The sequence below is a fragment of the Siniperca chuatsi genome, linkage group LG1, assembly GCF_020085105.1.
Source record: "Siniperca chuatsi isolate FFG_IHB_CAS linkage group LG1, ASM2008510v1, whole genome shotgun sequence".
Classification (NCBI taxonomy): Eukaryota; Metazoa; Chordata; class Actinopteri; order Centrarchiformes; family Sinipercidae; genus Siniperca; species Siniperca chuatsi.
In genome coordinates, this window is record NC_058042.1 from 23,879,322 (window position 1) to 23,904,337 (window position 25,016).

Below are 25,016 nucleotides of genomic sequence, written 5' to 3' on the forward strand. Positions count from 1 at the left end.
ACAACACACCCTACACACACATACACACTATAGTGATAGACATGTATGGGCTGCAGAGCCTTGACTGGTTGCCAGTTCTCTGTGAAGGGGCTGGAAAACACAGTTGCCTCAGCATGGTCTGGATATTCTGGGTGGGGTGTGTACAGAGAGATCAAAGCACAGCAGGGTGTGGAAACACTACAGAGGTCGTGTGACTCTAACTGACAGTGTATCCCCATTAAGCATGTGGGTAAACTGCTGATGGTTGGAGAGGGATTTCCTAATGCTGAACCTTATATATGAAGCTACGGGAAAAATGGGTAATTATGTTGTTATGTAAGTAAAAATCTGGAAGTAACCTGCATCTCTGTTCGCAAAAATAGAACCAACAGAAATAAAGAAAGATTCTTTAGATGTTACTACTTTGATAGACATCCAAATGTAGCTTTTCCATGAAGTTTGTTTCCATGTATTTTTGCCATCCACATCTTATTATGCCCCCTTTCTCCAAAACAAATAATCACATCAATGAGAATCAGCTGGGGTCTGTTGGGGGCATGATTTCGACATTGCATGCCCATTGCCTCATGCTTTGCTATTTATAGCGTTTCTCAAAATCCTGTTGTGGCTTAGTCTGGCAGATTTATAGAGGGGCTACAGATGATGCTCACTGAGATCACTACCTCTGGCTTTGTTGATACCATTATCTGTCTTTTGCAAACATAATTGTGCACTATCATAAAATAGATGGAGGTTAGCGCAGGGGCAAATGTAAATTGTAACAATCAGTCATTAGAACCAGAGTGGTAATGGACAAGCCCTGGTCTAGAGGACGGTAGTGGTTCAGGATGTGTGCAGAGGTGTGTGTGTGTGTGTCTGCGCCTGTGCAGATAGGGATAGACCAAAAGGTATGAAGCAGGTTCGACAACTGTCAGCTCTTCAGTTTCACTGTGGCGTTTATTTACCAGCTCCATAGACGTCCAATAAATAGTGACCTTTCAGTGTGTGGTCATGAACCTTTCACTCACAACTTCCTCTTGTCCCTCGCTCTTTCTCCGGCTGTAATGTCATTAGATCAACTAAAAGAGAAAAGTGTGAAGTCTTTGCATGAATCAGCCCCACCAATCTTCCTCCTTTTTTGTTAGCTTTGGCCGTCAGTGAGAACACCTACCCTCAGCCTCCAGCAAACCATTATGCCCTTGACTCATGCGCAATGTCAGCCAAAATGAATGTCAATGTAGTTTTATTTTTCTGTGCACTTACACAGTTGAAAGATTTTTATTATGAACAGGTGCTGTCTGTAACTTCTCACCAGGTAAAGTAATTTCACAACAGGACACCTTTGTGTTGAATGACGGCGCTCCAAGAGTCTATTGTTAGTTAGCAAACACAGAAGCATGGAGCTAGAATGGGTAACATGGACATGTCCCCTGGTGTTGTGGTGATCGTCAGAAAATGTTTCATGAGGTGATAGAAATGTGGACTGACCCACTTTAAGCCAATGAAGCGAGCTCCTGCTTCAAATGAGTGAGTACTGGGTAATACTGACTGTTTCCTCTTGTTTGGTTCTTTTGCCTAATCAAGTGGTTGACTGCATTCATATTAATTTGTAATGTCAGTTGATGAAAAACATTTGGTACAAATGATGCCCCTAATGATCTTTAAAGAGCCCTTGTCCTATTATTATGGCCAGAGATTTGTAAAAATGAAGGCTAAAGTGGGAATTAACTGTTTGATGTTGCTGCCTGTGTAGCAAATAAACTCCTGAGATAAATCACTACTATCAAAGAAGCTACATGAAACACCAGCTGCATGGGAACACACTGTCCTAATCCAAATGGGATATTACAGCACCCAGATCCAAGATGGTTTGAGTGGTGAGGTGTTGACACAGACAGACGGGGAGAGGGCCACACCGGTGGACAAACGGCGGTGGAGGCAGTTATAATAGGGATTTTTAACACAGATTAATGTATCTTTCTGGAGCTGGGTCCAATTTAACATGTTTATAGAACCAAAACTTCAGAATATATACTGGACTTTTAGACCATTGTCTCTCATAACATCTTAGAAAATATCAAATAAATCTGTGATCAACTTAGTGAGTTCAGTTCAGCCAGACCCGAATGGCTCTGCCGTGAGAGTTTATTGGCAAGGTGGCTTGGTGCCACGTGTACCCCCAAACACCCACACGCACACAAAGTTGGACAGCACACTGTTTTGATGTTTGACAGGTCTCTGTGGAAACTGAGCTTGGCTTTGTACAGGCGTCTGGCCCACTGTTGAGGTTGTGACATCATCTTCTGGATATTCACACCAGTGTCAGCTCCAAGGAAGCAGAAACAGGAGAAGACTTGACCTCCAAGGACAGCTGTGTGCCCCACACACTCACACACATCATGACTTTACATAGCACTACACTGCTCACACTGCCTTCAGCCAATCACATGCACAGACATAAAACATACAGTAAACATACAGTATGTTGTCCAATAATGACTTATGGGCCTTAGTTGATATTGCAGCATACTCCTATTTAGACAGGAGCTGACGGCCATCATGATGAATGGGATACATTTGGCCTATTTCCATTTTTAATTCAACATTTTAGGAATGAAGATGCTGAAAAATGAGATGAATTAAATTTCGGTTGGAATTACTGCATACCGGAGGTAAAATGGAATATGAATTTCTTGTGTGGGATATTAGAATTAAGATAATTAATTTATAACATTGCAAAATAATATCACTTTTGATTTCATTACACTTTTTCAGGCTTGTAATATACATTGTTGTTCCTTTACTGCACACAGCTGCAGGTAGAATTACAGTGACCTCTAGTGGTAATAGTGAGAGCTAAATATCACTGCTGAACTAGCTTGGGTTGATTTTGGCCATATACTGCTCTAAGATGCAAAGAAATACATTTTCACTTTGATGTTTCACTATAAAACACTACTGAAAATGGACATCAGGTCACGCACTGGACAGAAACAGATAAAATAAGAAATGAAAATATCACCTCACTTGTGAATATCTGGAACATATTTTGTATGCATTTTAAAATTAATTGGATATAAACACGTGAGTAGTCATATAATGTAAAGAGTAAAAAATAAACATTGAATTTCTAGGGTGTAACAGTAAGGCATGTTATTGTGTCAGTTACAAAAAACAATTAAAAAAAAGCCAACTTGCAACTCAATACAAACTGAAGCCTTTAAACAAGATGAGACCATCAATCTTTATAAATTTTAACTTAATCTCCATGCAAGAAGCATTCTTCAAGTATACTTCTGACATAATTTAAACTCACTTTTCAACACTGAAATAGATACAATATAAAAAGTAAAGATAAAAACAGTAAAAATATAAAATGGTACTAATGAAGGGTGCAATAAAAAAAGAAGCAGCTATGTATAGTAGACTGCCTGCACACATTAATAAGACTAAGACTCTCAATAAGTCTCTGACCGACCACTTTAGCTTCCAGTCCAGACAGAGCTTCAGTACTGGGAGGACACCAAAACCTGTGTGTGTGTATATATATATATATATATAGATTACACATAAACTCTATTACTTATATATATATTCATTTATATATATATATAGATTACACATAAACATTACTTTTTCATTTGTGTAAACTTACTTTTTCTCTTTTCTTCTTCAACATGTCGGCGACAGATGGTGCCCTGCGCTTTACACCTAGGAAGGAAACATAAAAAGAAATACTGAAGAAGTAGGATTTTCTGTAAACATGACTAACATCAAATGAGATAAACCTCTCATAAAAGTATATGTTTCTTGGAATACCTTGCTTTTTGCTGGGTGTGTCAGCGGAGTCTGTGGATCTCTTGGCATAAGCTAACTTCATCCTCTGGATGTTCTTCTTGCTGATCACTTCATGCTGTGCAATAGGATGCGGGTAGTCTTTACCTACAATGCATCCTGCTGCCTGTTGGATTCTGAGTGGAGCTTTCCAAGGCTCATAGATATACGTGGCTGGAAACTTCCTTAGAAGAGGAAGGTACTTTCTATAAAGTAGAAGAAAAATTATTTCATATAATATATATATTATTTGTGCCAACCTGAGCTTGTTGGAGTTATGAACTTACTTGATGTAGTCTCCATTCTTGTCTGTCTTCTTGCCAAATGCGACAGGGGAGTAGACCCTGAAGAATTGGTGGAAGAAGGCACTTGCTGAGAGCCACTGCCAGTTTCCAGCATTCAGAGCCCAGTCGCCATCTAATAAAAGCTCCTCAAACACCTTCAGGAGCAGTGGACAAGATGTTAAAAGAGTACTCCACCGCATTAGCAATTCTCTCCTATAACACTGTTGGACTCACGATGGACAGTTTAAAAAAATAGATCAAATTCGATGCAGCAGAACCAGAGATATTGTCGGTTGTATCCCATGCATTCTTTTTCCTCATCAAATCCTGGCGCCTACATTACCCACAATGCAACCCGAGTGCCAACAGTTCAGTCAGAGATTCGAGTGTATTATGCTAGTTGCCGCTAATGTAGCCTTGAGGCGCTAGCCTCAAACAGAGATGAGGAGCGGGCGACAGAGGTTTGGTAAGCTTACTAACTTCTAACTTCTCACCCCCAGAATTTTTTTCATTTTCACACTTGTAGACTTTGATAAGTAAAATTGGTGGAGTTCCCCTTTAAATTAGGCTGGAAAAAGACCTTTAATAAAATCCTGTAGATGTTATCCAAATTCTGCTTTGTTGTAGTATGTTGCAATGCCAAACAGCTATATATCAAATCTAAAAAAGGTACTCATTAAAAGGTTAGTCTGGTTAGTTTGAATTATTGTTCTGATTAGAAGCCATTTGATCCAGACTTTAACATAGTGAGGTGTTATTTTATTTACCACATACTGTAAACTGCGTGTGAACTCCGTGGCCCTGGATGGGTTTTGTTCTTGTTCTTTGGTAAAGACGACTTAATCAACGGTACTTGCAATAAAGTCAAGCTCATTTACACACCTTCTGCCCTTCTTCCCAGCTGATCCATAGATCTCCCCTGGTGAGAAAACAAGCAACAGCATGTCTTGCCAGGTGGTGGATCCAGCCCTCCTGCCTCAGCTGAGTCATGATGGCATCAATGAAGGGGAAACCAGTCCGAGCCTTAAGGGAAATACAGAACATCCAGGATGACAGGAAATATTTATGATACAGGAAATTAGATGATCTCTAATTAACAGTGCTACTGAATTATCATAAAAAACTCTTCTTCCAACAGCATTATTTCTCTTCTTTTCATTAATTTCCATTTCAAATATTTTAAAGGACTCAGTACCTCTCTCCATGCAGCCAGATATTCGGGGTTCGTGTCCCAGTCCACCTGGGTACATACAGGGTTGCCCTCCATCTTGTTAAAGTTAGGGATACCCACACTAGCTGTGTAGAAGAACTCTCTCCACAGTAGCTGGCCATGCAGGGAAACTGGAGGATCTGAGTGCTTCTTCTGCAAATGCCACACATACACAGCAGTCACACTCAGTCAAGCTTTGAGAGAATTTCAAAGTTAGGACCATGCATTAATAGCTAAACATGTTGTGACACATTTTCTGCCATTTTCTATAGCTTAAATCAACATCTTGCTTATCTTTTTACAGTTGAAATGTATTAAACATTGAGGAAATTTAAGTTACAATACCATTATAGACCATCAATTGTTCAGTCTTATTCATAACGTAGCATGCTACCCACAAAAACTGTACTGTGATGGTGACACTGACCCCCTGATAGACGTCTGTCAGCCTCCACCAGAAGGTGCGTGCAGACAGGCAGCCAAAAGTAACATATGGACTGAGAACAGTGGTGCTGGGGCTCAAAGAGTTTGGAGAAGTCTGCGGCTTCTCAAAGCTACACACCCATCCCTGAAGTGAGAAATCAATCAAACATGTAAATCACGCAGAGCATATTGTATCTCTGTTCTTTATTGCCAGTTTAGATGCTGGTTAGATGCCAGTTAGATTTTCATAGAAGATGTTTAGAATAATCATATTTCTATGTGTCTCAGCAGTGAGTTTTAGTGTCAAAAAGTGTAGAGAGAAAGAATACATGTGTATGAAGCTGAAGTACCGTTCTTTTCATATGTTCATCTAGTCTCCTCAGAGCCTCCTGTTCTCCTCCTGGGAACTGCTCCTCTCTGAGAGCTGCAGTGTCCTGGCATAGCTCTTCCAGTGTCGGGATCCCATATTCCTTCTCATGGTTTTCTGAACAAGGGGTCTCCACATCTTTTGACAGAATCAGAATCAGAAATACTTTATTGATCCCGGAGGGGAAAATCTTTCGTTACAGCTGCTCACTGTCATGTCAATGCACACTTGAGAATAGAAGGAATAGAAGTACTAATCAAATCAAAATATAATACACTATAAGAGATGTATTTCAGTTAAGCCCTGCTTAGGTTTTACACTCGTTATGTTAGATTTTCAGAAACTTTTAACGTTTAAACTAATTGGTTGGTATGAAGACATTATGATTCACTGGCATTATCCAGTGTTGTTCACCGTACCTTCCATATCTTCCATGGAGGGAGCATGGATTGGCCTCTTAGGAGGACCAAGGGTCTTCACTATTGCCTGCATACGGTTATATGTAAGGGGAGCCTTCCCATTGTTTTCCTCAATTATCCTATGAAGACATGACAGACAGTATGATGCAGCAGTCTTAAAAAAAATGTATATTTCAGAAGTAACAATTGCATAGCATTGAAGTAAAACTGTAAGGAAACAAACATTGTGTGAATACCCTGATATGTGTTCATGTTCAGCATGAGTAATACCTGTCTATATCATAAAGAGTGTGTGAGATTTTGTAGATGACTTTGACTCCATGTTCTTTGGACAGTGCGGTCACCGTTTTGTCCCGGCTCAGACTGTAGGGCTCTGTGTCGTACTCATAGGTCAACTTTGTTACTTTCCACTGGCTGAACAGCTTGGGGAACACATCCTCCGGCTTCCCTCTCACAACAAACAGCCTGTCAAACACACAATATGACAATATAACAATACGTATATGATAACAGCAGCACAAACAGACATAGATCTTATAGTCGTAGCCGAGACCTTATAATTGCCTTATAATAGCAATCATGATAGTTTTCAACAGTTTTTAACTCTCTTAATATTCAATATGTCGTCCATGTGTCTACCTGGAGTTGAGTTTCCTGAGGCTGCAGTCGAGGTCTTTGAGGGCTCCGATGAGGAACCTCCAGCGGTTGATACCCACACAGGTGTTGTTGTGGAGGTACGGGTCCAGGATGAACACAGGGTAGAGCTCCTTACAGTCCCTCAGAGCAGCCATCAGTGCTGGGTTGTCGTGCAGCCTGAGTCCCTTGCGGAACCAGTGAATACACGTATGAGCCATGCCTGTGAACACAATCACAGACATTTCCTTAGACTTTTCTTTATTCCACTATGGCCCCTAAAAGACTTACACAGACATTATATGCAAAAGGTGAACTGCGTGGAAGCTAGTAGTGAAGTCAGTAAAGTCTCTCACACAGTGCAGTATAACCTGCACGTTCAAACTCTGGCAGATCTAACAATATCATCTTAAATCTTTAAAAAGTCCATTATATTTCACAGAACTGCTTTTAGGTGATATATTTGGAAGTTCTGGGCATCGACTCAAATTCATGTCCCTATTTCTCAGACCGACAAGATGACAGTTGCAGAAACAAAGCATAGTTTTGTCAACTCGGACCCAACACAGCGAACCAACAATATGTCTCAGAGTCAATGAGTTACACGCAAGTTAAACCCAAATGATGCACAGCTGTGAAGCGACACTTTACCTTAATGTTTCTTTAATACAGTTACAATCCCGCTTGGTCGGTACCGTGTTTACAGAGAAATTTGTGTTTGGTAATCAGCACGTTGAGGATGTTGTTACAAAACGGGAAGCTCTGCTACGTCTGCAGCAAAATCAGCCAATCAGAGGAGAGCACATGTAGCCCCGGCAGTTTGTCAGTTTGTACACCAGATGCCACTGTAGTGCAAACAATATAGGTTAATGGTCAAAACATGGCCACACTAACTATAGTGCAAACAGTACTAGAGGTTAATGATAAAAACATTGCCACAGTAACTCGTTTCTAACAGCTGTTATCTGAGAGAGCGTGGTTTCACTCTGTTCGGCCAGGGACAGTTCAGGATATCTGAAAGTTTACCTCAGCTGCAAGTTACCTTTACGTTGTAAAAGGCGGTCGTGGGCAGATTCTTGAGAGAACATCTGCAGGCTCTTAACGTGCCCTCCAGGTTGACTATCCAGGCATAAGCAGTGCAGGGGGAGCATTCTCTCTGCAGACCAACCGCTCTCCATTTAACAGGCCCACTAAGGTCATGTTGTATCAAAGACACCACGTTTTCACACTACGACTCCCGTCAGCTCATCGTAGCTCGCCGTGATCGTATAGTGGTTAGTACTCTGCGTTGTGGCCGCAGCAACCCCGGTTCGAATCCGGGTCACGGCATTGTGGGACAATGTCACGGCAGATGAGCTTCATTTTAAATACGATTATTTATATCGTTTTGCGTTGCTGTTATTGTATTAATGTGCCAAAACCCGGTGATGGTAGGCCTATATGTTGGTTTTAGACAATATCCGTCTTCTTCCTACATGGAGAACTTTTTAGCATTTAAAAGAATCATATTATGGTGGTCGACATGTAACCTAACGTTGGAGGCAAGATTTGGGAATTCGGGATGTCAGTCCAGTCAAAAAATACGTGACTATAAATAAATGATGGCTCTATTTTACACCGAAGCCCCCCACCACAACCACTTGTCCTTACCATAAAGCACCACCAGAGCGAGACATCGTCAAGGACACCGGGAGACTATACAGTTAAGTTGGCCCAAACTCATCCAACAGAGGCCGTCCTCTCTGCAATAATCAATCAGGATGTTAGAGGTATTCGTGACAGCAAACGCTCTCAGAAAACAGCTGTTTTGAGACGGACAGGAAATCAACATGTGGAGGAACAAATGTGTTGCTGCCTTCATGTTCTGTCGGAAATATCGCGATTAAACAAAGAGCGCGAGCCAACAAAGTGGTAAATGGGAAAATCTGGCTCATGCTTTGCTGCTGAGATGTGACCTTTAAGTAATTGAGCGCTTAAACCTGTTTCAAGAATATGAAAGTGATGCATTTTATGATTATAGTTATTTGTATGACAATAAATGATAAGTGTTATGTATTAATCAGTAAAGATTTAGTTTGTGTCTCTGATTTGTCATGTTTAAAAAGCCCATGTGCCTCATGATAAATAGTATAAAATAGGCTACAGAGCATTTAGTGTCAACTATCAATTCGTTTATCAACTTCTGCAGCATACCCCCCCGTTATTATTCTCCACCATGTGGCTACAGTCACGACGAACACCAGCCTATCTGAATGTCGGCTCCTGTCGTTAACTCTGTGAAGGCAGCAGCTCCGTTGGCTGACAGACTCGCCATTCACCAGGCTCAGCCCGCCCAGCAGCATTTAGAGCGGCATGGCAACGGGGGGGAGAAGGTGTGGTGAGGGGTGACAGTCTAACCGGACCAGAGAGAGAGCAGAGCAGAGCAGCAGTAGCACTATTTCCACTCCTCTCACTCACTGAAGAAACGCACCGGGTGGTAGGCTACCTCGGCCAGCCAGCGCTCACACACTGACAAAACGATGCACCACCGCCGCCGCTGCGCACCGTCGCTGCCGCTCACCAGGTGTTGGACCAAAGAACAGCGACGTCTCTAACGTGACAAAGGATCAAACTTGTATGTATGTGCTGTGCGCCCTTCTCCCTGGTCCCGTACACAGACGATCGAGAAGATGCTGAGCCGACTGATGAGCAGCAGCATCAGGAGTCTGGACAGGGAATGCAACTGCACTGTGAGGCTGCTGGACGATTCGGAGTACACCTGCACCATACAGGTCAGTGGGGACCAACATTTCCTGTTTCTCAAATCACCTTGTGGTGGAGGACGTGCTATTGACACGTAAAGGGGTGGTGATCAGGTAAAATTACTTTTCTCCAGGACATCTCTCTCTCTCTCTCTCTCTCTCTCTCTCTCTCTCTCAGTCTGCTTTCTGCTTACAGAAAACGTTCTGATTAAAGGAGGTGTCATTCAGTTTCACCAAAATATGTGAATGTTGCTTTGTGTTAATGGCCAGACGTCAGATGTTGCTTTCGTCAGAGACGTTACCTGTGTGGACACCATGACCGCATGTGGTTTGCATTGCGTAGCAAATTCAAGGATGATTAATTAGCACTATTTTGAAATTCCAACAGAAGGTGGGAAATAACAAAATAAAAATCTCCGTATAAGCTATTGTTAGTTCAGCAGCTTCATGCCTGTATTGATTTCAACGCATTATGACACAAATCTGGATAGTCTGATCTTGAACGATTTCAGTGGAGGGCTCAGAGAGGATTTCTGGATCCTCTGGCTGCATGAGACAGGCTGAGGCAAAAGAGGTTTTTGGTCTATAACCAGGGGAGGTTTAATGTTGTTCAGATTCTAATTAGTCTAAATAGAGGGTGGGTATGTCTTAATTTGTTTTAACAAAGCAGGTGTCATACCCTCAGTTGTCAATTTGCCCTTCAGCATGACCCTGGTCATGGTCAAAACCATGGAGTATCACTTTGTTATGCTTTTTGGATCCCAGGAAGAATAGCCTCTGTTTTAATAGGATACATTATCTGCAATAAAACCTCTTATCTCCAGTTTTGGTGATCAAGTAAATATGCACAAAAAAGCTGCATTTTATAAAGATGCAATCCACTTGCAGCAAGACCTAACTGATCCAAACTTTCTTGGGGCCATAAAGGTTTGAAGCAGTGTGACAAATATGTGATCAGAGGTTTCCTCTGCCCAATCTGTCTCGTTGCTTCTCAGTTTGGTAGAAATGAGTTGCTGAAACACATTGTGCATTAGCCCTCTTCCATCACTAAAGACAGCTGAAGTAGGGCCTAAGAATAGAGTGCCTTTATTGTCATTGTACAGGATACAACAAAATTAGTATCCAGTGCGTTAAAAGACACAGGGAAACTAAACAAAAACAACAAAACAACCTCAGCAAAACAAACAACCACAGTCTTCCCCACAGGTTCTAAAATAATAAATAAATACAATGTAATGTTGCCCTAGAATAGGTGTCCTTATTGCACTAGATCCAGTAGGTTTGCCCTAGAAAGACAGTCATATTGCACATGGGGGGTCATTCAATGCTTATTGGAGTTAAGTGTGCTTATGGCCCAGCTTTGATGGTCCTGTAGCGCCTGCCAGAGGGCAACAGGTGAAACAGGTGGTGTCCAGGAGGAGAAGAGTCCTTTAGAATGGTTTTGGCTCTGCAGAGGCAGCGGGAGCTGGAGATGTCTTCCAGGGAGGGCAGAAGGCAGCCAATGATTTTCTGTGCGGTGTTGATGACCCTCTGAAGAGCTCTCCTGCTCTATCACAGGATAGAGGGTGTCGTATGCTGTACAGATTGTAAAGACCCTTGAAGCAAAATTGTAATTTGTGATATTGGGCTATATAAATACAATTTACTTGACTTGAAGTAGTGCTGAGGAAACAAAATACCATTTTTTGCTCCTACTCCAGAATGCATTTATTAAAGCTGAATGATGGACATGTTAAGATTTAAAACAAAGTAGCTTTTTAAGTAGTTTAAGTGCCTTTGGTTTAATGCTGCAGGCTGCACTAAATCTTACTTCCCTTATTCTTACTTTGTGGTTTTGGTTATTTGTTTCAGCTATAATATGAGTCCATCATTGGTTTTTATATGTTGTTGATACGGTGGCAGAGAAGCATTAATTCTACTTTATGGTCACTTCTGGGGTTCTAGTTTGTAGTGCTGTTGTATAAGATGGACTAATGTAGAATTTATTGCAGGTTTATTTTATTGCATTGTAAAGGTGTTAATATTTTTCTGATTACTTGGTGTAGATTAGTGTCCTTTGTTCCTTTGATGGGTTAACTGATAGGTCCTCCATGTACTCTGGTAGTACCGATTCATTCACTGGATTATTCAGTCAGTCACTCAGTCACTCATTGAGTCCCTTGCTTGTTTGAAGCATTTCTCTGTATTTCTTGCACTTTGAGTTGTCTCAAAAATCAATTGTTATATTGACATGAATGAAGGCGAGACATGACTAGAGTCAGAAAACAGACTGTGTGTTTATAAGCGAGAGAGCAGAGGAGTAAGAGCAAGTGAATTATGTCTGTTACCTCCTTTATAAATCAAGTGTGTGTGTGTGTCCCTGTAATGTCTTTAGTGTGGCTGCATCATTGAGAAATCTGTTGTGTGCATCATCTAACCGGGTCGTCCGAGTTGCTGGAGCTGCGCTTGATGCTTGTTAGTGGAAGGAATTCCATTGCTGCTGAATTAGAGATGACAGCACACAAAGACCGTCACCACCTGTTCACTTCTAGGATATGACGGCAAAGCAAGCCTTTCAACGTCTAACAACTTAAAGTGGCAGTGCTCGGGGGACAGATGAAATGGTGATTTTATGTCAGTCTTCAGGGCTGTTTGTCCTGTTTGTCTTCATCCTGTCTGTAACAATAATAAATATCCCCAACAAGTGGGAGAGCCATGATTGTTTTTCATAAGATTTCTTACATGTAATCATGTTTTTTAATGTAACGTGTGGGAATATGCAGTCAAATGGCTGTGGTAGTGACTTTCAGGCCCTGAGTTTAGCTTTCTATTAATTCCGTTTTGACCAACTTCACAACTTAACTTTCAGTTTTAATGTTAATGTTTTACAAGCAAAACACTATGTACAATTTTGCCTTCTGACTGGTTAGGGAAAGACATGGTGTGCCTAGCGTTTTTTGATGAGTTGTGTTTACCAAAGTACAGCCAGCCCAACTCCCCCCCTCAACTTCTGAGTAGCTCCTTCACCCAGTCATGTTTCAAAGTGTTTGGCTGTCAAGATATGCTGATCCCACCCTTTTAGCAACTGAAAGCACACAGCAGGGACAGAATGCTTAATTTCTAGTGGAGCCTCTGTTGAGAGGGATTATCTCTCTATTGGCATATTTCATTATTTCCACCATGGGAAATAATGAAATATGTCATTATTTCACACTATGGGCCTCTTGATGAAGCACAACTGGTCTCAATGGAAACATAAATAGGATCATCGGCTTAATCAATCGTCTATTGTTTTAAACAACAACATCACCATTTATTTATTACACAAAATTATTTAGGGAGCTACATTAATTATGTTTTACACAAAGTGTCTGTAAAGCTAAATAAGCACTGGTGAACATGTAATTTCCATCTGCATAAAGGACATTACGGTGACCTTACTGGAGCATGACAACATTGTTGGCTTACTGAAAATGGGAGCGGATGGCTGCTGTCCTTTCCTGCACACCTTGGAGATGTGGCCCAGAATAAAGGGCCCTCGTGGGGCTCAGCAATGGTCACACTCTCCATTTAGCTCAATTAGGCTTCACCTTGAACTGCTGCTGTTACACTGAAATCACAGATATGACCTTCTTAAATGGAAAGAAATCTTGAAGGCAGCGTGGAGTGGAATAGGAAAGCAGCCAGGCAAAGAGGAAGCAAACAAGTCCTGTTTTTTAACATGGACACAGGGCCCCAGACCACTCCCTTTGCTCGTCAGTGTTCCAGGCTTACCTACCAGCCTCATCAGATTCCACTACCACCACCCATTTACCTCACCCGTACTGTGTACCTGTCCCCCTCTCCTACTGATGACATTGTTGCTGATTACATCGTGACCCTGGAAGCATGGGGGAGACTCATGTTCATTGATTTCTCCTTTTCTTTCAACACCATTCAGCCCTCCAGGATATTCACAGGCCTCTCACAGCCACAAATCACAATACAATCTATTAAAGCCTCAATCCAGGATTGATGCACAGCGCTGTTTCTTCTGGCAGAGGGTTAATTGTTGGGGAAACAAGCAGACGGCTAGCATGTGACTCTGCTGTGGAGATGGTGGGCTGCTGTGGGAAAACGGTAGAAGGTGCGGCACCATAGAAGCTTAGAGAAGCCCTAGACAGACACTTTGAGGCCCCACACAGCAAGGAAAAACAGGCTCAGGAGAGACAGGACCAGGAGTTGTACAATGTTTGGGGTTCAGAGTCTTGCTCAAGAACACTTTGACATGTGGACAGAAGGAGCCAAGGATCGGCTCTACCTGCTGAGCCACAGCTGCTCGATCAACAAGCAGGATAAACAGTTCCTTGATTGAATTGAAAATTTCTTGAAAATGTACTATGTGACAATATATCAGTATGTGACACATCATTGAATATTTCATCCATGTCACCCACTCCTAAAGACAGTGCTGGTGTCTCCATGATAGATGGATTAGTTGGAGGAGAGCAGGCTACAGTGTGAATGAGAGTTTAGCAGACATTTATGATTATTAATGTATAGTCTGGGGGATTTACTGCATGTGTATCCTCCTATACTTGTCAAAATAACTCTAAGTTACTGTCCATTTTGTTATTTTTGTCCTGAAAACTATTTACAACATGTCTCTAGTTCAGATTTAGCCATAGCCCATTCAACATAGAGTCATGATTAGGATATTGAGTACCTGTGCAGAATACCTTTGATTTTCAAATTAAATTATCACTGTAATTCAAGACATGCACAAATACAGGGATTATTTAGATATATGTTTTGTTTGGCAGTTATACCCTGGACGGCTTTGAATTATGTAGTCATGCAGTGTGGTTAAACAGCTACAGCCTAGCACTGTTAAGCTGAAGTATCTCATTAGATAACACAAAAAAGTTTAAAGCTAGCAAGCTATGTGATTCAGATCAACATTCATGGCCTGAACTATAAGATGTAGATCACACACTCAGTAACCTTTTTTCATTGAGTAAACATAATGTGGAACAAGGATTATAACATACTGTATACAGCTCATCATCTGAGGAAGTACCACACCAACCAGTCTGGGAGTCATTTTTTGAGGCAGATACTGTGGGGCCATTTGCTCCAAATTAATATTTCTACTGTGAACCAAAAGATGTATATCAGCGATTGAAAGCAAGATGAATGATAGAATAGCATTGATCTAGAGAGACATACCTCATCACTGTGAGTAAGTGGTTCTGTCACATGGCACCAAGTCAGATCCTGTATAGTCCACTAATGAAATTAGGACCGTTGTTTTGAAGCCAAATGCAGAACGCACGCCTCTCGTTTTGCGTTGTGAATGCATTATTGAAATGGGCTGCTCTTGTCTCCTAAGTGGTCTCTCTGCACACACACATTGTTTTCTTCTTAGTGTGTACTGCTAAAATTGGAATAGAGGTTGTAACATATTTTGTACCCTCATACAAGCGAAGGTCTGCTGCCTTCACCTCTTCACTAAAATAATGATAATGGCTACATTTTGCAGCATCTTACCTCTAAATTTTAGACCATAGGTTTCATCATTTAAATGCATCCAAACCAGACTTCAGCCTAATACTGTGCAAATGCCTTTTTATTTATTTATTTATTTTTTGTCCAGAAGAAGAACCCAGAGAGTGCTGGAGCATTTAGATTAACATAGCAAAGTGTTAAAACAACAATGTGTTGTTCCTTCCTGTGGCTGGTACATAAATGGTTCTAATATACTGAACTACAGCAATGTAGTTGGTTCATCCTTGATATATTGCAATGCACTTCCCCCGTCAGAGAGGATTTCGGCTGCTGAGATGGTTTTGATAGGACGTTGATGACACTGATGCTTGTATCCTTAATGCCAGGTACTGTGATCACCTGTAGTTAAAATTAGTGTTTTATGTTGTGTTAAAATGATTAGTTGATTAATTGATTACTCAATAGAAAATGAATTCCTGATAACTCTGATAATCAATAAATAATTTAATGTATTTATCAATTAACAAGACTAAGGGTTCTATTTTCGTGGTGATGCAATGACCAGCGCAAGCAGTGCTCCGACCTTTTGGTATTTTCCTGACCTTGAAATTCACTTTCCCCAGCTGTGTGATATTTTGGTGCCCGGCGCAGAGCGAACGTTGGACATGTGAGGAAAGGAACAAACATGTGAGTGGTCCGTTCAATTGAGGCAGCGCACAGTGAGTTGTTGGTATTTTGGTGGAATATTTGTCTTAGACTTTGTGATGAGAATAGACATCTCAGAACCACATCTGTTTCTGGCGCAACAACACTTCACTGCGACTTTGTTGATTTTATCAACAAGAGCAAAGTAAATACTTGGAGCAAATGCACAGCAATAACAGAATAATGCTTGAAATGTAAATAAACCATTTTAATAAAATCACTTTTGAACCAGACCGAATCGGCATTAAAAGTTAACGTTTATTGTGTTTAAAGCAGGAATGCCAATAAAGCAGCCTGCATTGATCTATAAATTAATATGAGTGTTTCTAACAGTAGGCAGTCTGCTGTGCAAAGCTGCTTAAGACTGTATGAAAAACTCCTTCAGTTCATTGAATCCCTTCAGCTATGTGAAAATAACCCCATACAGTTCTGCACGTCAGACTGGTAAGTTATACCTCAGTATTTATGTGGGAGACGTCAGATTACAGAGGCTCATAAATCCTGTGTGTCATTGCCTCCTTTCCAACTTTCTTTTTAGCAAAAGTGGCATTTCATGTTTTATTCTTGAAATGCAAAACAGTCATATGATGTGACCATTTATGACATGAGATACAGTGTAAGGTGCAGGTGCACTTGGAGATGCCTGCACAGTCGGTGCGCCCAAGACCTGCTGCTTTGCGCTTAATTGCACTTGCGCAATTAAAATAGAGCCCTTAGAGCTGACAGCCATGCTAGTGGCTCTGTGAGGCTGTACCATTGGCTGTGTACTTAGGCACAGTGATGCTTTGAGCTAAATGCTCATGCTAACATCAGCGTGCTAACATGCTCATAATGACAATGCTAACATGCTGGAGTCTAGCAGGCATAATGTTTACCATGATCACCATCTTAGTTTAGCCTGTTAGCATGCTAACATTTGCTAATTAGCACAAAACACACAGTACAGCTGAGGCTGATGGGTATTAGTTTTGCAAGTATTTGGTCATAAACCAAACTATTGGACAAATAAAAAATGTGATCTGAAGATGAAAAGTCACCAAAGTTAGATTTCATCCTGAGGGGAACATGAATGTGTGTACCTAATTTCATGGCAATTCATCCAATACTTGTTGTGACATTTCACTCAAAACCACAAATGTCAACCTCATGGTGGCGCTAGAGGAAAAGACAGAGTCATTAGGATTAATCCTCTGGGGACCAGGGATGTATACAAAATGTTGTGGCAATCCATCCAATGGTTGCTGAGATATTTCAGTCTGGACCACATTGGTGGGCCGACCGACCGACATGCCATGTCATGCCTATGGATAATAAAAATACAGAATATATGATGGTTTAAGTATAAGATACTTTTGGGTTTGCAACTACTACTACTACTGCCACTGATGGGCAGTTGTCAATATTTATGGCATTTTATTGGCATCAAACAAAGAAATAATCAGTAGGTTACTCAATCTGACAGCTTTGGGAAACTGAAACTGATTTTGAGACCTGATGCAGTCAATGGACAACCAACCAACCTGTGATTTGGGCTGTGCATTCTGCACACATGTTTGAATCTTGGATACGCTTGGACATGCATGAATGCTCTCACTTTACTCAGAAACTGCTGTCAAAATGTCTTTGATCAGGGCTCTCAGTCTCAGCACCAGTGGATCTGCTCAGCCGCTGATAACAGAAATCTGCATGGATTGGGAAGCTCCCAGGTGTAGGCTATAGGATCTAAATGGGAAATATTATACGGTGTTCTGTCTGTATTTTTAGACATCTAAATAATAAGTCCATTATTGAGACTGTTAATAGCCTCTCTCACACCACAGTTAAATGTGCCACATGTAGCACCTTGAACTGTGAACAGTTGTTCTTAAAAACAGCATGCATGCTCAGTCAACCTTTCTTAATAAAGGTTTAGCGTACAATATTTAGCATATAGTTACTGGATAAATCAGAATTTCATCTGACGTCCCAACAGCCTGTGGCTCACAAGCATAGGATTTGAGAGCTTTCTGCCCATAATAATCCACAGACTGGGAATGCTGGTCCCCTAAGTAGTTTTTTTTTCTTCTAACCTGTAAAAGCTTAATATAGAATAAAAGTAGGATGTGCTTTAGACAGAGCTCCTGCTTATCAGCCTTGCTGCCAGTTATGTGCCACCCTGCAAGAATCTGCGAGAGACATGTCTTCCTGGTGTGAAGGCGCCCGACTAAATAATATGTTAATCCATAAGGTGGAGAAATGGTGAGATAAACCCTCAAGGCTTTGGTGTGCTTTCAGATTAGGACATTTGGCTGTTGGCCATGACAGTAACATCTATGACTCCAGTGATGTCATGGCCTCAACTGTACAGATTGATTGTTATGAGATTGACTGATATGAACTGATTAAATCCAAACCCAAATACTTTGCTGTCAATGTTCATGTAATAGGTTCATAAAAAAACCGAGACATTACAGTATGTTGGCTACTTCATGGTAATGAGCAGTGAGGATTACTGTCAGTTGATACCAATTCCAATTAAGGTAAATTATATTAATCAGTAGTAGTAGTAATCAATTATTATAATCAGACTTTTAACCACTATTCCACAGCTAATTACACAGTGGATTTTCTTTGTCTGTACTTTCTTTGCAACTTGAAGCTTTCATTTAAAGTCATGAAAGTGAATATTTAATACTGGTTATCTCTGATGCACATGTTTCTGGAGGTGTTTGATGAGGTCAGCCTATAGTGGTACAGAAGCGGCAGTGATAGGAGAACCTGCCAGTACACTTTTGGCTGCGTCATGGTGATGTCGCTGGATTTGCTGTATAGCAGCATCTGAAGGAGCCACAGTTTATAGTAAAGCAAAACGTATTCTGCATACTCTTACTTTCTTTTTCTTTGTACTTTTCTCTCTTTTTCTCTGTTTCTCTCTTTCTCTCCTGTTCGATGTCTATTTTTCTTCTATTTTTTTTTGTTGCTTTTTCTCCTGGCTGGCCCTTCAATATCCCAAAATCCCCCCTTTGTTCCTTTTCACTTTCATTTCTCCTCTTCTTCTCTCTGTCTTTGTCTCTCTCCTCTCTCAGTTAGTAGCACTGCAGCTGAACAGATTAATGAGCCTGCCCTGACTGAACCTGACACCGGTAGACGACACAGCAAAGACATGCTATACGTGACACAGCATTTCACTGAAGACTATTGACATTACAGCCATTATTAGACACATAAAAGGCTTTAATTATGAAACTGAGTCAATACTTTGCAATTGCATATACAGTGGTTTCTTGGTTTTTAGCTATGCTAGTGACATTCCTCTAAGGATGGCAGTGTTGGTCGGTTGTACAGACATTTGTGGTTCCCAGAGGATGTATCCTACTGACTTTGGTGATCCCCTGACTTTTCCTCAAGTGGCACCGTGAGGTTCATATTTTTGGTTTTGAGTCAAATGGCTCAACAGCTATTGGATGGACTGCCATAAATTTGGTAAGAAGAAATTTCAAGAAATTTATAATAACGTTGATGATCCCTTCAACTTTCAGGTGATTCAGGTGTGTTGTGCTAGTAGTGGCTAATGTGGTCTCCAGCCGCTAGCCTCAAACCGAGGTGAGCAGAGGGGTACAGAGGTCTGGTAAGCTCACTTCTTTCTAACTCCACACCCCTCACAGAGCGGCTAGCATGGCTTTTGACTCTTAAGTCGGGCAGACACTGTATGGATTCAGCCTGATTTTAGCCCTGAATTGGTTACCCCCAAATAATTTTAGAATTGGTCCGAATTTCTACCAGATTGGTTTTTGTTTGACGTGCAGTTTGAGGGGGTTCAGGACGGCTGATTAATCACCTCAACGATTAATGATCTGGCTCTCGGACGATTGGATTGATTTCTGGCATGTTTTGGTTGGTGCTGTCTGCACTCTGAGCAGTTCAACGGTCTGATGATTACCCATATGGATGCTGTTGAAAAATCCATTATAAACTGTAGTGAGCTTGTTTTAATATCACTGGAGTAGTTGTGGCTAAAACTGTATTCTTGAGACTGCTGTGATATAAAACAAAATTTTGCTGCAGAACATAAAGACCATTTTGTCTGCATCTTCCAGACATCTGGAACGCGGTCTTTCTCTCTTTTGTCAACACTGAGGACACAGCCATCTTGTTTGAATAAACTTTATTGGAATTGTCAGTGGATATAACCAACTGGGAGTTCCGTACTTATGTTCAGTGTGAGCATAAAAGTTTCAGGTTCTGGCCATGCAGAAAGGCCTAATAAAACATGCAGTGTTAACACAACGTGCAAGATAAATAATAAGAAGAAGAAGAAGAAGAAGAAGAATCAATAAAATCGCACAGTGTCTGCCCAGCTTTAGTCTTGTTCTTATGTCTAGCATATGTACTCATAGTAATAGACATCTGATCCCAGATGCCAGTCCCTCACTTCTTTTTAGCATTGCTTTAACCAGACCAACCTTATTTTCCTCTCAAACTAAAGTTTCATAGTAAGGAAATAAATGGAAGCCAGCAAGTAATGTAAAATATATTCATTCTCTGCCTCTTTTTCACAGTGATGAATTACATCTCTCAGGGAGGCGGTGTGTCTTTGCAGTTGCCTTTTGATGCTTTTAGAAATAAAAATGGGAGAAAGGAGTGTAGACAACTATTCACTGTTGGGAGGAACTGAAGATGAGTCTGTCCGCAGCCTGCTGATACACCAGTGTTCTCAAGTCCAAACAAACTCATAAGGAAATGAAGAAGTGATTGCAGAAGAGTAGGTCAAGAGCATGTTGAGTCAAGCTGAGCTTCATCAGTTTAATTAAAATGGTGACGATCTGTGTTGCAGATTTTCTGCACTGTGTAGTGTGAATATAAGTCCCCTGTATGGCAGGTCTTAATTTCGTAGCTGAAACATAATTAAGTGATTTTCCTGTCATATTTGGGAGGCATCAAGGAGATTGTGGGTTAATGTGGGGAACTGAGCAGCAGCCAGACTGTAACTAGCCAAACTAAATCACCCCACTGCATGTATGGGAGCAGTTACAGCTCTGGGATTATGTAGTACTACCCCGGGACTGGGGAAGGAAAAAGGTCTGGAAACGGATGTGACTTCATTTTGTAATTCTCTCTGTCTGTGTCGCTCTTTCTAACATCTTTTCACACATCTCTCAATTAGTACATTCTGTCACTACTCCATCGACAACATTTGGCCCAGCTGCAGTGAGGTGTTAGAGGTATACCATGTCTTCAGAGAGCTACAGTGAGCTGAAGATTAGCAGAATGAATGTGTATTAGCCTCTCACCACTGGTTGATATCAGACCGACAGAGACATCCGTCTCACCCTAGCACAGGCTTTACAGCAGGGGAATCTTAGAGGCTTTACAGAAATAAGAGAGCAGTTTCTTCTCCACTGCTCCTCTTCTCTCCCTTCTTTTATGTCAAACTTGAAAGGGGAGACAAGGCTTATTTGGGAAAGGCAGAGGCTTGCTGTGGAGTTGAGGACGTCACTGCAGAGGAAGAGTTCATTCACAGCAGTGATTCTGTGTAGACCGACGTCGGCCACACTGAACTTGGAAATCATTCTGTCGTGATTTTTGCTTAGACATGGGCCTCATGTGTTATTCATGATCCAGTTCCTTCTGGCTCCGATGGTTGATATTTAATCACCATACTAATGATGTTTTCTCCAAGGGGCTCTTAATTGTTAGTGTGTGTATGTATTCGGTACTTGTTTCAACTCGTGTGTGTCAGTGTTAAAGAAAGATTTCACTAGCATATCTGATTTTCTTCTGTACAATATTTGTGTGAATTTCTGCATAAATAAAAAGATGGCACCAAAAAATGTTCCTGGTGTCATGTGTCCACTGGGGTATGAGTTGGGTGCTTTGTAAAGAAAAGGCAAAAAGCTTTAATTACACACGGATGCTGACGTCCTGTAGGGCTGCCTGCTGGCTCGGCACATTACAGACAACAGTATCCTCTGAGTGTGCATCCATGTGTGTGTGTGTGTGTGTGTGTGTGTGTGTGTGTGTGTGTGTGTGTGTTTGTGTGCCTGCGGGTGCTTTAGGAAGGAAGGTTTACATTGGACAAGAGGAAGAGGAGACATTACACCATAAAGATGACTGTAATGACTCCAGGACTCTCACAGAGGTGAACACACTGTGTCTGCTAATGACTCTGCAGCAGAGTGACAACATTCAAACGCACTAATGTTTAGAGATGAAAATCAGCAGAGACCTCCCAATGCAATATGAAGATGTCAATTCGGTATGTTTTTTATATTTTTTGTAAAGTGAGCAATATAAACACAGAGCCAAAAGCCTGGCCAAGTGCAGTGATGTCTGACACAGCTACACCAATGAGTTTGCTGTTTGTCATGTGGCCTTGTATGTGTTCTTGAAGATATCTGTGTGTGTACTTCATACATTATGCCTACTTTATACTAATGTAGAGAGCGTGTCTGTGCGGTCAATCTAGGTCATGTGTTGCAGTCTGTGGTGTGTGTGTGTGTTTATGTTGTAGTTTTCTTGTTTGCCGTCTCTTGGGAATGTGCGGCTGTCTGTGCTATAATGTGGGGTGAAGCTGTGTTCTTCCTGCTGGATCCACAGAGCCAGTTTAAGAGTACAGGTTGAGGCCACACAGCCTTGTACGATAGTCCAGTCCATGTTGACACCTTACAATAGTATCTGAAGTATCTTTTGTATGTTTTTATTCAGAATCAGAATCAATATTATGCCAGTAACATAATGTTGTCAGCACATGCGATATTTAGTTTCACTTAAAGTGCAAGACGTACATTGTGGTATGTTTACATTTACTTGTTAAATGTACAGCTGCTGCTTAGAATGTGATTTGTCTATGGCTAAATTGAATTCAGTGGGTTGCTGTCAGATTGAAAAAAATAATTGTTCCTGTTTTAGAGAGGTGTTGATTCAACTTTACGGGCATTTTTGAGGTTGCAGTTTGTGATGCTGCTGAATTGTATTACATCATACTGAGAGGTGTTTCCAATATTTTGTCCACCACTTTTATATCAGTGAGGGCAGACTTCATATCTCTAAAACAGGTTAAACAAAAACTGAACCTTATAACCTATATGAAGGTGGGATTTATTGCAGGACTGTTGTATTAACTGCATTAGTTTTAGCTGCATGTACCTAATAATAAAGTGGCAGCTCAGTGTATGTCACATCATACACAGCAGGAAAGACAGACACAGATGTCATAAGGCATCGCTTCCTTGTGTTTGAAACATTGTGTTACCTTTTTAAAAGGTGATGAGCAAAACAATCATTTGGTTAAGAAATTCAACACAGCAGGTGGGAAAGAAGTGTAAGATCACATTCATTGTTCAGTCATACCGAGGGTCTCTTTGACAAGATCGAGAGCTTCAAGGTAGGAAATACAAACGGTATGAATCAGCAGATTAGTGCACTTGTCCAGATCACACAAACTGCACTTCTAAATCCTCAATTTTAGCTCTGTTCTTCTGATTTACAGTTAAAAACATTTTAATTTAATAATGGTTCACTTCCAGATGATGTTCTACAGTGGATTGTTTTTTGTATGGCCAAAATGTTTGTGTTTCAGCATTTTTACTGCAGCCAAATAAAACTACAAAAACCCAGTTTATTGTATGAATAGAGAAAGGTTCCCCCCACACACACACACACACACACACACAAGTCACTGCGCTGTGTAGTAGTCAGCAATTCCAGCTCTCTCTCTCTCTCTCTCTCTCTCTCTCTCTCTCTCTCACACACACACACACACACACACACACACACTGTTTCTATGTTCTAAACTCATATTCAGCAGTTATTCTTTTTCTGTTTTCATTCCAGCTAAAATGCTGATATTTATTTTGACTTATTCCCTTGTATGAATTTAGGTCAATTTCCCTCAGTTTATTTTGAAAGACACAAACATGTTAAGAACTGGAAATGGTACGGTGTTTCTCACACCAATGAGACAAAAATAATTTGTCGCTATTCCCCATCAATACTTATGCAATGTGACCCATACTTATACTTGTTCTTAGTTTTTACATCAATTAGAGGCCTCTCTTTTTTCTTCCCATATTTTCCCACTGTCTCTGCACATTACAATAAAAGCCTTTTACTGGCAAAACCCCTGAAGGCTTTTTATTGTGAAGCAGCTACAGCAAGTGCAGCCTTAGTCACAGATGCTAAGTAAGGCTCTGTTTAATTAAAACTTGTCAAGCTACATCAAGATTTGTAGTCCTTTTTGCCAAAGGATCACCAAAAACTAAATCTTGCTGTGGAACACAGTGCTCCATTGATGGACGGACAGACTGATATTGTTATTGTAAGGTCCTTCGACTGGCGGGAAAAAACACATCTCCTAATTTTGTTGTTTTCATCGTTGCAAAATGAAAACTCTGCGCCTCTTTCTATCTTTCAATATCTGGAATGATTTGAGACAGGCCTAGATTTCTCATAGCTCTATACTCTATAGTGACGACAACCTTTTACTTTGCAAATTTCACCTCTGTAGTGGCTGAACCTTAGCTGAAGTATTGTGAATGTCAGTGGTCTTCTGGGAAAATTAAGGAACAGAAGTGAAACAAACCTCTCCAGGGCTTCAGAAGAGAGACTGTTCTTCTGCAGCATTTGTTAAATCTCTTTGGTTGGCCCCATGTTTTTTTTTTTATAAAGGAGCAACTGAATTTAGCAGGTGCACACAATATTTCTGCAGTATGAGACATTTCAATTTATTTTTTTATTCTTTTTTGCATGTAGATTTTTTGGGGCTGCTCTTGTTGTGTGGCTTTAGTAGTTCCTTTGCCCTTAAATTAATTTTATGTTGATGAGATGGTCTCAGCCTCTTGGTGATACAATATGCTGTAAATGCTGTCATACTGCTTAAAATATGTTCCTTTTTCTGCATCATGCCTCTGTATATATCTTCCGAAACTTGATGAAAGTAATCAAACTTCTGACACTGGCCTTGATGTGGCACAGTCT

General features: G+C 40.9%; 2 protein-coding genes and 1 non-coding gene across 7 annotated transcripts in view; 2 read left to right on the plus strand and 1 right to left on the minus strand.

The window, feature by feature from the left end:
• Positions 1-2,081: 2,081 nt before the first annotated feature.
• Positions 2,082-8,819, minus strand: cry5 (cryptochrome circadian regulator 5). Of its 4 annotated transcripts, none has more exons than XM_044191137.1 (11): positions 8,800-8,819; positions 7,156-7,372; positions 6,787-6,981; positions 6,517-6,635; positions 6,081-6,235; positions 5,735-5,875; positions 5,293-5,460; positions 4,980-5,120; positions 4,101-4,252; positions 3,799-4,019; positions 2,082-3,690 (listed from the first exon to the last, which is right to left on the minus strand). In XM_044191137.1, exons 2-11 carry the CDS (start codon positions 7,368-7,370, stop codon positions 3,617-3,619), a joined length of 1,581 nt encoding a protein of 526 aa, XP_044047072.1. In that variant the 5' UTR covers positions 7,371-7,372; positions 8,800-8,819; the 3' UTR covers positions 2,082-3,616. The 4 variants fall into 4 exon arrangements, with proteins under 4 accessions (XP_044047072.1, XP_044047044.1, XP_044047062.1 ...); XM_044191109.1 differs by lacking the exon at positions 8,800-8,819 and adding an exon at positions 8,192-8,434; XM_044191127.1 differs by lacking the exon at positions 8,800-8,819 and adding an exon at positions 7,801-7,956.
• On the plus strand, positions 8,407-8,478 carry trnah-gug. Its single transcript has one exon. It is a non-coding gene; the product is annotated as a tRNA-His (tRNA).
• A 449-nt stretch (positions 8,820-9,268) lies between the features above and the next one.
• The window catches only part of LOC122873842 (FERM domain-containing protein 5-like), a 75,359-nt gene continuing 59,611 nt past the window's right edge, over positions 9,269-25,016 (plus strand). The window contains exon 1 of one of the 2 annotated variants that reach the window (XM_044191084.1): positions 9,269-9,920. In XM_044191084.1, coding sequence (XP_044047019.1) covers positions 9,819-9,920 — 102 coding nt within the window. In that variant the 5' untranslated portion in view covers positions 9,269-9,818. The remainder of the gene's footprint in view (positions 9,921-25,016) is intronic. The other variant, XM_044191074.1, reaches the window with a different exon arrangement.

Coding starts and splice junctions, on each gene's coding strand:
- cry5 (XM_044191109.1), bottom strand. CDS start 8,327: ATGGAGAGCGGTTGGTCTGCAGAGAGAATGCTCCCCCTGCACTGCTTA. Junction 6,982..7,155: donor CTCAGGAAACTCAACTCCAG/GTAGACACATGG, acceptor TGTGTTTGACAG/GCTGTTTGTTGTGAGAGGGA. Junction 5,461..5,734: donor TGACAGACGTCTATCAGGGG/GTCAGTGTCACC, acceptor TGGCATTTGCAG/AAGAAGCACTCAGATCCTCC.